This window comes from Hippopotamus amphibius, chromosome 17, assembly GCF_030028045.1.
Source record: "Hippopotamus amphibius kiboko isolate mHipAmp2 chromosome 17, mHipAmp2.hap2, whole genome shotgun sequence".
NCBI classification, from domain to species: Eukaryota; Metazoa; Chordata; class Mammalia; order Artiodactyla; family Hippopotamidae; genus Hippopotamus; species Hippopotamus amphibius.
In genome coordinates, this window is record NC_080202.1 from 62664788 (window position 1) to 62677792 (window position 13005).

The 13005-nt window shown below is 55.4% G+C and overlaps 1 protein-coding gene across 6 annotated transcripts in view; it reads left to right on the forward strand.

Moving 5' to 3' along the window:
* Positions 1 to 287: 287 nt before the first annotated feature.
* Positions 288 to 13005, forward strand: part of WIPI1 (WD repeat domain, phosphoinositide interacting 1) — a 30137-nt gene continuing 17419 nt past the window's right edge. For all 6 annotated transcript variants that reach the window (XR_009049938.1, XM_057714838.1, XM_057714839.1 and 3 more), the window contains exons 1-4: positions 288 to 452; positions 4501 to 4583; positions 6102 to 6271; positions 10076 to 10172. Coding sequence is in view for 5 of the 6 variants with exons in the window: in XM_057714838.1 (XP_057570821.1) it covers positions 373 to 452; positions 4501 to 4583; positions 6102 to 6271; positions 10076 to 10172 (430 nt within the window). In the remaining variant the exon portion in view is untranslated. The remainder of the gene's footprint in view (positions 453 to 4500; positions 4584 to 6101; positions 6272 to 10075; positions 10173 to 13005) is intronic.

The following is a 13005-nucleotide window of genomic DNA, read 5'->3' on the forward strand; positions in this document are numbered from 1 at the left end:
GGCCGTCCTGGCGACGAAAACACCACCACGTGGCCCGCCGCCGCTGCGTCACGCGCCTTCGCCCAATGGCAGGCCGCGCCTCGGCGTGGGGGGCGGGTCGCCGGCGGGCGGGTCCGCCCACCGCCGTCCCCAATTGGCCAAGCGGGCGCCGCCGCGTGGGCTCCCCGCCCTTGGAGGCCGGCGGTGGGGATCCTGCCCTCTCCGCGGCTCTGGCGGCGGGCCCCGCTTGAGGGGCGGGGCCTAAGTGAGGAGGGGCGGGGGCGGGGCGGGGCCGGGGCGGGGCCGGGGACCGGGCCCGCGGGGCCGGAGCCAGCGGGCTGCTGAGGTGGCTGTCGCCCGCGCGGAGCGGCGGCTTCCCGGGTCGAGCCCCCGATGGAGGCCGGGGCCGCGGACGGGCCCCCGGGCGGGGTGGAGGAGGCGCTCAGCTGCTTCTCTTTCAACCAGGACTGCACGTAAGCCGGGAGGCGGGGGGCAGAGGTCGCGATCGCGGGCGCCGTCCGGTTGGCAGCGTGCGCGGGAGGCGCGGGCCTGCGCCCCCGGGGGCCTCGGCGGCCGGCCGGAGCCTCCCGGGCCGGGGGGTCCCGGGGTCCTGCCCCCGCAGCCGGGGGCCGAGCGCCGCCACCCCCCCACCCTCCCCACCGCCGGCCGAGAGCCGGGAGGGCCCGGCTGGCTGGAAGGGGGCAGTCGGCCGGGGGACTGGGGCTGGAGGAGGCCAAGGAGCGCGGGGGGCGGAGGGCAGGGCCGGGACCACAGTGGGGGTCTGGGGGAGGAGGGGCAGAGGCCAAAGCACAGGACATGGGCGGGGACCGGGAAGTTGCAAGCGGACCCAAGGCGAGGTGGCTGGGGCCCGGGAAGATGGGCGCACAGGAAAAACTTTCCCATTTGTCCTTGAGCATCTCAACGTGGCATCGGGGCAGGGCCAGTGACAGAGGCAGCCTATCCCTGCGGCCAGGCCAGCCCCGGCCCAGCCCCGGCTCAGGGCACCTCGCCCCGCCGGCTCTGGGTGTCAGGGACCTTGCCACCGCCCTCGCTGTGTCTTCACGCAGCCCGCCCGGGAGGCAGACCCTCCTCCGGGGAGTCCCGGAGCCCCCTCCCGGCCCGGGCTGCCTTCCCGGACCGGCAAGGACGCCCCTCCGCTGCTTTCTGAGTGGGTTCTGAGCGTCCCACCGTGATGTGCGCGTTGGGACTTTGGCCAGGGAGCCGAGAGCTGCTGCACTGTGTTTCAGACACCTGCAGGCTCTGGTCCCGGAGAAGTAAACTCCTGCTCCCTTACCTCGTTCACGCGCTTGTCAGACGCCAGCGCTGGGGACCATATGGGATAATCTCTCTAGAATGTGCACCGAGAGCATCAAGCGGCACCGACCGCTTCCCAGTTCCCATTTCCTGCTGCACCAGTTTCGGCTTCAGGCTTGTGTGTTGGCCGTCTGTGCCTGGGCTGTGCTAGTATTGAACCTTCTGTGGTGTGATTAAGGCCATCGTGTACCATAAGCAACCCTGGCTTCCACTCCCTTTGTGTTTCTGTTTAAAAACACCCTACGCCAAACAATATGCCTTTGTTGGAAAAAAAAAACTGTGTGTGTAATCGTGTAATCCAGCAGCTGGACAGCTGGGTTAGGTGAGTGGCTTTCAAGCTTTCCTTCACGACAGCCCACGATAAGAAATACATATTACAACATTACCCAATATCCAGGTACAGATGTGTGTGTCTATATACACACATATATAATATCACTGAAAGGCAATTCACAGCATGATATTTACTCTTAATGTGTGCAAATACTCCCTGGTATTTTGTCTTTTTTTTTAAGCCATACGTGACTCACTGAATTGTTTTCTCATGTTGTTGAGACCCACAGTTTACAAAAATGATGGTCTAGATACACTTCTGATGTTTTGTAAGAAACATTTTGCAAGAGAGGATGGCTGTTGAAATGCCTGGGTGTTTGCCTTCCCAATTGAAAGCAGGCTAAGGAGGGGAGCTAGTTTGCTTCTTAGTAGGAAATGTTCTCAGTTCTGCTGTGTAGCATTGTCTATTAGATTTTTTTTAAAGGGATGTCCATTTTTACTCTAGGTAAGTCCCAGCTTTCTATAGCACTTGGATAAGAATGTTATTTTCAAAACTGTAGGGTGCTTGGAAAGTTAGTTTCCTTGGTCCCTACTGTCAGTTCTGTTTTCTTGGATGAAGGCACTGCTGGGCAGCTCTGTCTCACCTATAAATAAAAGTTTTTGTCACAGTCAGTTGCTTTGAGCCTCAGAGGGTATGACATTGGATTTTAAAATAAGTCAAGCCCCTTACCGAATACATTTCAGAGGGTCAGCGTGTCTTTTTCTGTAAGTATAGGCCACATTTGGGGTCCAGTATTTCTGGAGAAGTTTAGTTAGAAGACAACGAACCTTTACCAGTCTCCTGCACACGTATGTCATGCCTGGCCCTGTGCTAGACAACGTGGATATGTCTTCTCATTTGATCCATGGGATGTATTTGTCCCAAATGCAGTTTTCATGAGAGGTGATGAGAAATTTTTCTCTTCCTGCACAAAGGTCTTATGAATGAAATAAGGTTTTCGTCTGAATTCCTTGATTCAGAGTGTTTTGTGGCCATGCATCCACCATTTAAAACCCAATAGTGATCACCCTGCCATCGCCCATGTTCTTTGGAGCAGGCCATATGCTTGAAAATTATTTTAAGCTGCCAGGTCCTTGGTTAATATTATACGACTCTACTGGCAACATTTTTTTCCCCTTACTTGCAAGCTTTAGAAACCTCGGTTTGCAACTAAATGCACATACATTTATGTGAAAAAAGTTCATGGGAATAAGGTTTAAAAACAGTGATCGCTCCAGAGTATGTATATTATGAAGTTTTAAGATGCGGCTGGCCGACCTTTCCAGTTGCTGTTTGCCGTCATTAATGCAGTAGTTGCAGAAGCCAAGCCCCAGATGTGAGCGCACCGCTCTCTGATGCGAATGTCAAAGCCCGCAGGCTGGCTGCCCACCGGGCCGGGGGGTCTGGAGCAGAAGCAGCCACCTTGCTGATTAGAAGTTGACTGCCGTCCCGGGGAGAACAAACGTTTCCGTAGAAAAAAAAATTCCGGGGAAAATCATGTGACCTTCTCTTTTTTAGGCTAGTGAAACAAGAGCCTTGGCCGTCCAGGCTTGCAGCAGTAAGCTGCTTATTTTAGTCTACACCTCCCTGTAAAGAGCGAAGCTCCCCTTTTCATACATTTACTTTAAATGAGGGAGCTGGACTCATTGTTAGGTCCACATAGGGCCACTTTAAGGTCCGTTTCAGCTCTGACGTCCCGTTTCCCAGGGGTCTGGGTCTGATGGCTGATTCTGAGGGCGCTCTGGGTGAGACCTGGGTCACCACGGAGGTGCTGAGGGCAAAGCAGGAGAGAGCTGGCTCGGCATTGTCAGCTGCCCAACAAAACCGGCTCTTTTGCGTTCATCCTGGGGCAGGGTAGTCCTGGGCACACACTCTGTATCTATCTCTGTATCTATCGGGTGAAAAGTGAGACATGAGGAAGACAAGATTCTGGACTTCCCTGGAGGCCCAGTGGTTACAACTCTGCACTTCCAATGTAGGGGCCGTGGGTTCGATCCCCGGTCGGGAAACTAAGATCCCACATGCTGCACAGAGCGGCCAAAAATTTTTTAAAAATTAAAAAATCAAAAAAAGAACAGAATATTAAAAAGAAGAAGAAGAAGACAAGATTCTTGTAGCCCCCATTGTCCCAGATAAGGTTTAGATTTTGTTTTGTTGGCAGGTTGCCATGCTGGCTTTGGCTTTGTGGGAGCAGAGGATAAAGCAGAGTTCTCAACCCAGGCTGCACATTAAAGTACTTGAACTTAAAAAAAAAAAATCCAATTAAATAAAAAAGCGCAGGGTTGGGGGAGCAGGGGTAGACAGTCATCGGTCAGGTGAATTTAATGTTCATCCAGGGATGAGAACTACCGGTATAAAGTATCCGAGATGCTTTCATGGAAAGTGATGGGAGGAAGCGTCTATTAATTTTTGCCTGCTGGGGACCTATTGAGCCTTCTAAGATCATGTATTTCTTAAGCAAAAAAAAAGAAAGAAGGAAGGAAGAAAGGAAGGAAGGAAGGGAGGAGGGAAGGAAATAATTTCCCTCTTGGCAGCCCTGTGATGCATGTTGTTTAACGTTCCATGTTTCCTATTTCTGCCCGGTTGGGAAAGCATGGTCCCTGGTGGATCTGACACTTCATTTGACGATAGAGCCCATTCAGTCTCAGGTGTCTTAACCATTTCACACGTTTGTATGTAGTTGTCTTTGACGTCTTCCTTTTGACCGGACCTGCCCACCTGACAAGGTGCGCTTGCTTCACCATTTGGAAAGTGATCGAATGTCTTGGCCCCTGAGGCTGTATGTTGATCTGTTCCCCCAGGAGGTTAGAGGGATGGAGGGTGTCTCTCTTCTGACAGACCTGTGGTTGGACCTGGTGCCTGTTGTCATTCCCAGGCTGTCCGTTTCTTCACAGATCTCTCGCCATTGGAACCACGTCTGGTTATAAGCTGTTTTCTTTGAGTTCTGTGGAGCAGCTGGACCACGTCCACGGGAGCAGTAAGTGTGTGTGTGTGTGTGTGTGTGTGTGTGTGTGTGTGTGTGTGTCTCAGGGCACCAAATCCTGCCTCTAGGCTCTAAGCTGGGGAGCTCCTCAGCTTTCTGCGTTTCCCTCCATTAACCCTCAAACTTACAGAGCCAGTATTCTTTCAGATTTAAATATAAATCATTGTTTCCACTTGCCAAAGAAAAAAGAAAAAAACCCGCCGTGAAGCACGCGTAAGATCTGGCCATAGCTTAGGTAACATTCTCTCCTTACATTGAGAAATCCTTTGATCCGTCCCTTTGACACTTTTTCGTCGTCATACGCACGGTCGGCAGTTTGTATAACTGTCAAACCGAAAGTTCACTTATGTTATTTTTTTTTGCCCTTTATGGGCACTGTAGTATATATTGGTACCATTCACTCAATCATGGAAGTACTGTCTTTGTTTTAATGAAGCAATAGTTTCCCAGTTCACAGAGTCCACATCAAAGATGCTGAAGTACTTCGAGTGAGTATTAAAATCAAGTCCAGCCTAGAAACGTGGCTCTCTCGTGTGTCGGGGGGCTTGTCGTTTATGCCCCCATCAGTGATGCATACAGTCTTTGGATTTCCTGGAAAGAAAGGGGCTTGGCAAATCATACTTGGGCTCCTACTTTATGTGTAAGAGGTTCTTTTTATTAGAACGTTTTTGTGACGATTCTGCCCTATGTGTTGTTCCCTGTGGCCGCTGTCCCTAACCCTTCAGCACCAGGGACCAGTTTCGTGGGAGACCATTTCCCCACGGCTGGGGGCGGGGGGAAGGTGAGCGATGGGAAGCGGCAGGCTCGTCTCCTGCTGTGCGGACGGACGTGTCCGCGGCCCAGGGGCTGGGGACCCCGCCCAATGGGACCTGCCAGAGCACAGGAAAGGCAGGCCTCCGTCTCCCTGTGCTCAGGAGGCTTCCTGACTTACCTTCCTGCTGGGTACAGAAGGACTTCCCTGGTCGTCACACAGATGGCCAGGGTATTTTCAACAGGAAAGGGATCCAGAGAGGATCAGGGAGCCCAGCGAGATGGGGAGGGGCACAGGATCCACTGTGTTCCCGCCCCTCCCTGCCCCGTCGTGGTGGCACCCGTACCACCTCAGCAGCAGGGACCGGACGAAGACCGAGAGCAGGGGCTCCCTGCAGAGTAGTCCCTGCTTCGAAACCTCCCGTGGAGAAAGAGTAGACGGACGTGGTCCACACCTCCCAGATGCCTCCTACAGAGCGGACGGTGGCCCCGGGGTGGGGGAGGGTGGAGGCACGCAGAGGGCCTCAGGGGACGCTCTGGAAAGCCTGGCTGTGGGTTCCCATCAGCGGGGCCTGCTTGACTGCTGGCCATCGAGAGGGCTTGGGAGAGGGGTAAAGCGTCACTGTGGAGCGGCGAGGGGTTGGGGGGGGAGTCACCGCAGGTGGGCGCTGAGGGGGGGAGGAGCCCAGGGCGGCTGGTGGGCTGGCGCGAGGGTGCCTGCGCAGGGGCTGACGTCTGCGCCCTGTCGGCCTCCCCCCCCAGATGACATCCCCGACGTCTACATCGTGGAGCGCCTCTTCTCCAGCAGCCTGGTGGTGGTGGTGAGCCACACGAAGCCGCGCCAGATGAACGTCTACCACTTCAAGAAGGGCACGGAGATCTGCAGCTACAGCTACTCCGGCAACATCCTGTCCATCAGGCTGAACCGGCAGGTAAGGGGGGTGCGGGCATCCCTCCGGGTCGCCAGGCTCCCGCCGCTGGGAACCCAAGGAGAGGAGCAGCTCTTGTGACGTGCTGAGCGTCCCGCGCAAGCACCCCGTCCCATCGGGGAGTTTAACGCTCAGGCCGGGGGCGACGGGGACGTGGTCGGGTGTACTCCACGCGCTCTGGGGCGCCTTCTTGAACGTTGGCCCCCGGCCAGGCCAGCGCCGTCCCCCTGGGTGCAGGCGGGGCGAACCCAGCTCAGAAACTGTCCCGTGAGCCACGGCTGGGGCACCTCAAACCAGAGGGACGCCCGACTTGTTTGGGCCCTGGATGGTGGCGTTCCTTGCCAGCCGGCAGTTGTGCGTCTCACCGTAAAGTCCTGGAGGGGCAGCTAGTGCTGCTGGGTTAGTGTGAGGCCGGCAGGTAAAACGGCCCCTTCTGCTGTGACCAAGGCCTGCCCAGAGGGCCAGGCACCCAGGCCCAGGCCGCTCCTCTGCTTTCCCCCGGCTAACCCTGGAAGGCCTTCCTGGTGGTGTTTCCTTTGTTGGAGGAAGGATTAGTCTTATCTCAAAAGTGCAATATACATTATTTTATTTTATTTTATAATAACTTTTTTTTTCTTCAGATCTTTATTGGAGTATTGCATTCTTTTTTAAACTAAAAGTTCCTGTTAAATAAGCATCTGGGGTATTATTTCCCCTGAATTCCCGAGTTTCCCTTGAATTATTAGATTTTAAATCCTATGAGGGCAGCGGCCGTATCCGTCCTGCTCACTACCGTGAGGCCAGGCAGAAACCCGCTCAGTGCATATCTGTTTCCTGGCTGCCTGTGAACTACGAACACAAATAAATGGGCTCTTTACAGGACCGAGCAGATCTGTGTATTCAGTTAAACATCCCCAGCACGCTGGAGGTCCTTGCCTTTATTGAGGACGTTGTTTTCCCCTTTGTACCTAAACTATTAAGTGCTTAATTATTTTTTTTTTTAACAAATGAGACAAAGTGCTGTCTTAAGTTTATGAGAAGGAAGAGACTGTTTCTATTTTGACTGACTACGCGTTCAAGTCTGGATAAAGCAAGGTGGTAGAAAATAGCCTGAGAAATAGAATATGGGTTTTTTTCAGCGAGGAGTAGCAGGAGATAAAGGAGATAAACCCGGTTCTTGGCAAGGGAGGGAAAGGCAGCTTGAGGGTTCTTGACGTGAAGGCTTTTAAACGTAATTCTTGGCTCCGGTGCTGTCTCTGAAATCTGCTGGCTGCACGTTAAATTTCTTTGCAGAATGTTTTATCTCTGCATGCGTTGCTAGCCAGGGTGTAAAAATTAAGACCGTTTAGGCAAATGTCCTGTAAAGATCAGAACCCTCAGATGGTATCCGCGGGCTTTATTTGTATAATGTCTCTCTTGCTTACTCTCCGATATTTTCATCAGCAAATGGGACTGTTAACCTTTAGGTGCCCCCCTCTTCTCAATAAACCTCATTAACTTCACGGTTCCCCTCCCCCTCTCCTGAAGAGCGCTCCTGCACCGAGAACTTCTCTGTTCACGGCCAAGCCGGCTGCACCCCAGGCCGAGCACGGCTCTCTTCCTTTAGCATTTCTTCTGCTAAGGAGATGATTTGCAGCAGGCTGGACACGGCTTCGGGGTTTGCTTTTCTTAAAAACGTTCAGGTTTGGGACTTCACTTTTGGTTTACGGGGCTGCTGCAGCCCCTCCCAGCCAGGCCGGGGTCCTGCTGTACCCTCCCGCCCCCGGAGGATGTGAAAAAGGGGGCTGCTCTGTCTGTGTCACCAGGTCCTCAGGCAGTGCAGTTCCTTTCTGAAAAGCAGGAAAAAAGCCCAAGATTTGTGTAGGGAGTTAAGAGGAAGGAAAACCCCCATTTTCCTCCAAATCTGTAGAAAGGAAGAATATTTAATAATTGTGATCTGTTTCATTTTTAGCTGCTGTTAATCCCCTTGTACTAATAGAGGAAACGTATTCTGTGCAATAGAGACAGTACACCAGATGTACCTGGATGTGTAAACGTCCGCAGTTCTCTGACCATCTGTTCCGAGGGGCCCTCGTTACCCAGATGGAGACTGATTGGATGGAAGCCTCCAAGGGCAGACGCTGTAAATAATTTTCTAATGGATGAAAGGAGCTTTTCCTTCTAGAACCTGGACAAGTAGATGAGAGCCAGGGTGACAGGGCAGGAGGCGCACTGGAGGCCGGCCCAGGGTTCTGCTGAGACCAGAGACCGGTCCGTAAAGGAAGCCGTTGCCAGGGTCACGCTCATCCCAGGCACGAGCCCTCACGTGAAGTACAGACGAAGCACCTGCTCTTTCCCACTCACTGGTTTCTGTCTGTTCCCCTCGGGTGCTCTGAGAGCTGGTGGAGGAAGATGCACCTGAGGTCAGGCAATCTGGGAGTAGAGGCTATTCCTGCAAGAGGCGTAGCTCGAAGGCCCGGGATTCTGGGGATGGCGTGTGGGGCTGGGGTGGAGATACAGGAGCGAAACCCACAGACATCCACACGCGCAGGGCACTCTAGTCCAGACCGTGGTCAGTGCAGGCAGAAGGGGCAGCGCGGGGCGGGCCGGGAGACGCACCCGTACGTGCCGACCGCGTGGAGACCCCGTCAGAAGCTTTCTTTTCGCCCCTCGGCTCCCAGCGCTGTGGCCACAGAGCCTAAAATAAAACTGGGAAGTGTTTCAACGTTATCTTTCCGCTCGGTTCAAGTGACCCTCTCCCGAAAAATTCCGAGCTGGGAGACGTCTCACTGGGAGAACGGCATCCCAGGCTTTTCCCAGAAGGAGAGCCCGCCCGTCTTGGTCGTATTCCTAGGTCCCTTCCTTTCCAAGAGTTGTTCCCTGGATGAAAGGATCTGGCCCGAGAGCCGTGGTCCTCACACCCGGGAGGACCCCCCTGAACCAGGGCCTCCAGGCAGAGCCCAGGCCTTGGGCTGCCGGGTGCGCGTCGGAGCCTGAGAAGCGCTGGCCCGGGGGAAGCAGGCGGCTGTTGGGGGGGCCGTAGCCCCCGGGCCAAACGCCCCTCCCCGAGGGCCCCTCCCCTGCCCTGTGCGGAGCCGGGCCTTCTGTTCCTCTCACACCCGACCCCTGAACCCCGAGGCCTGCTTCCACGGGGCCTTCGGCAAGAGACGCGAACCCTGACACGTCTCCTTCGGAGAGGGAGAGCAGGGCGTCCGGGCCCCGGGCAGGGGGAGCCCCCGGGAGAGGAGCCCGTCCCGGGGGTCTGCGGGGTAGGGCGCTGGGCGGCGTGTCCCCGAGGGCGGGAGGGTGTCTCCAGTGCCTTTCCCCAGGGCTGGAGAAAGGGCGCCCGAGCGGGGCCGGGCGAGAGGTTGAGGGGGTCGTAGTTCAAGCTGGTGGTCACGTGGGGAGGGGAAGACACACCCCAGGCGGCGCAGAGGGAGCCCAGGAGCCCGCATCCATCCAGGACGCGCCGCGGCTCTGAACGTCGCAGGGGGCCCGTCTGACGGGAAGAGGAACCGAAAAGTGTACCCCCGATCGCCTTCACTGGCACAGGGAGTCAGAACCGGAAGGGTCCAGGAATCCCCGGACTGAGGAGAGGGAAAAGTACAAAAAAAAAAAAAAAAAAAAAAAGGAAGGAAATCTCACTTTCTTGTGTCTCGTGCTTCTGTCCGGGCGGATGGTGATGTGCACGCGGTGCGCGTACACTAAGCTGCAAGTTGATCGTCAGAATTCCTCCCCTGTGAGGGCAGAATCGAGTTAGGAGTCACAGGAGAGAGGAGTGACCTGGGCGGGTGGCGGGCCCTTGGCGAGGAACCTGCCCGATGGATTGATGGGCCTGTGTGGTTTCAGAGGCTGCTCGTCTGCCTGGAGGAGTCCATTTACATCCACAACATCAAAGACATGAAGCTTCTGAAGAACATCCTGGATATTCCTGCAAACCCGACAGGTGAGCCCAGCCCGGACCAGGTGTCCGCAGATCTCGTGTGCAGGTGCTCCTTGCACCAGCTGTGCCTCCACCTAAATCCGAGACCCGAGGCAGCGTCTGTGCTTTAGCCCTTTGTAAAGCTTCGTGGAGTTTGCCTTGCAGCTTTGCCTTCACAGCGGCCCACGCAGATTCTATCAGGCCGTGCATCCTGCAGGAGGGCCGTGTGACCTTCCCCGTAGCCTAGGAGAAACTCAGGGGCCCGTTCTCAGCACCCATGTCAAAGCGTTTAGGCGGACACGTAGGAGCTGTCCCGCGTCTGACGTCGCAGGCTGTTCACTCTTAGTTACCTGTGCTGGGCTGTTCAGTACAGGGCAGCCGTCATGATTAGAAGCGGGTGTAGACCTGCTGCGTCCACCCGACCGGGAGACACACAATCCAGCCGGAAAAGAGTGTGTTCTGTTACAGACAATTCTCTCTGCGTGGGTGACACGCTAGGATGTCGGGGCTGCCTTAAATTCTCGGATGTAATGCTGTTTAATACATTTTCCCAGTTTAAGAATGGGAACAGCTGGGACTGGTCAGGTTGAAGGGGCAGATGACGACGTCTCATGAACCCCTGGAGGCAGAAGTAAAGGGGTAAAGTCCTCCGTTGTGGGCGGGAGCGGGAACCACCGAAGCAGAACAGCTTTCGGATCTGATGGTTCCGGGCGGTGTCTGTCCATCGCACTCCGGCTTCGTGTCCTTAGACAACTGCTTCAGTTCGCTGCAGTTTTCTAATTCGTTGACTGTCACTGAATTTCAAGATCCGTGTGGCCGGACTCCGTCACCCCGCCTCTTTAAGCCTCAGTTTCCTCACCTGTAACGTGGAGTAGCGACACCCGCCTCGCAGGCTTGGCGTCTGTGACGGTGACCCGCCCGCGGCCTCCGGGCAGTTGATTCTCCTCTGGCCTCGTTTCCTCTGTGCGTCTGAGCTACATACCTGGCCCCTTGCTGTTGACTTCAGCGCTTTAAAATTTCAGCCCTGACAAATAGCAGTGTTTGAAAAAGCCGTTGAGGCTGTTAGAAAGCTCCGTGCAAGAACAACTTTAACGCCTGTTTCACAAATGGAGGCTGGTAACTGAAGGAACGGTGTGGGGCGGGGGGCGGTTCGTTTTGTTTTCTGTTTTCTTTCAGGAATGAGAGGTTGAACTAATCTGGAAAAGTGTTTATTGCAGACGTGCTACGTGCCGGGGACCGTAGTGTAGGTACAGATGTGCAACCGGACACCAGGAGCCCCAAACCCATGGGATATGGTGCACGATGAGTGCCCTGGTGTCTTTGGAAGGGTGGGGACCCAGGGGGACAGTGGCAAGGAAGATGTGCTTTCTGACAGGGCGGGGGAGGCGAGTGGGGTCTGAGCAGAACCCACAGGAGCCGTGGGCCTGGGCTGGACCCTGACAGCTTTGGGCAGGGACGTGCCGGGTGGGCAGGCAGCACCTCAGGCGGGCAAGGGACATCTCAGGCGGGCAGGGGACATCTCAGGCAGGCAGGGGACATCTCGGGTGGGCAGAAAGCTCACGAGCTGCCTGTGACTCTCCATTTCTTTGAAAGGAGGGGAGCCGGGCAGTCAGTGGCCTGTCCAGTGGGGGGCCCGTGGGTCAGGGCGGCTCTCACCCCCCTCACTCCCACCCTCACACCCTCAGCCTCTCGGCCCGGGGGACGGTGCTCCCTGCCTTCAGGACCAGACCTGTTCCTCCTGCAAAAAGCCCGTCTCCTCTTAACTTTTCGCAAATACAGCCATTTGTCTTAGCTCAGAAAACTCACTGGTGGCCTCAAATTTTTGTAGTTTGAACAGGGAGAAAGGAGGTTTGCAAGTGTGGGGCCATTTGTGCTTTCTCTTAGGATGTGGACTCCTTGCAAAGGGAATCGCTTTATCTCAGGAAAACTTAGACATGACGGGAGGTGTTCTCAGATACACATTACGAATGGGCTGGGAGTGAGATTTCGTGCTTCCTTCTGAAAGACCAGGGATGCTGTCTTACCACCCCTGTGACGTTCTTTGGAGATGGTTTCAAATCCTGACACTTATCTTCATCCTCTCAACTTCCCCTGAGCTCTTCCTGCTTCGGTAAAATGGGGATGATTCCTGCTACCCCACAGAGGTACTGCGGGAGGAGGCCCCGAGGGCGGGAGGGATGAGCGCAAGGCCCGTCTGCCAGGCGCGGGAGGCTCGGCCAGGCTGCCCGCTGGCCAGCTCCGCACATCATGTCCGCCTCCAGCCGGCGGGGCAGCCTCGGGCGGTCAGAGCTGCCCTGCAGTGACATGACCCGTCCCTCCCTCAAAGACCCCCAGCAGACTCTGACCCAGCAGAACCACGAATATAAGACCCTCCTCTCATGCGTTTTCCACACAAAAACCTGTAAGATGGAAACTCTGGCCCTTGATCTGATGAATCCTCACCAGGACACAGGACGATGGGGTCCCGTGGCCGACTGGCTCAGTCACACAAATTCTGCACGTCTTTTGACTTCGTGAACTACGAGTACGTGATGTACACGGAGTCCTGCCGCTGCTTCACGCTCAGTACCGGCTGCCGCTGTAAATTTCCTTCCTTCTGTCTGTGTGTGTCCTGCCCGTTCCTGTTGTGTCAAAGATTGCAGGCTGCTTCCTTTAGAGGGCTGGCCAGACGGGGCTCGAGGTTAATTTCCTGCTAGCACAGCAGTCTGTGCCCTGAGCAGCTGAGGTGGAAATCTCCATAAAAAAATCTGCCAACTGCAGAGCTTGGGGATGCTGTCGGTCTCACAGCCTTTCATGGAATATCGGGGAGCAGTCTACACCACACGCAACATGTGTAACAGGACAGAGTGGCGAGCAC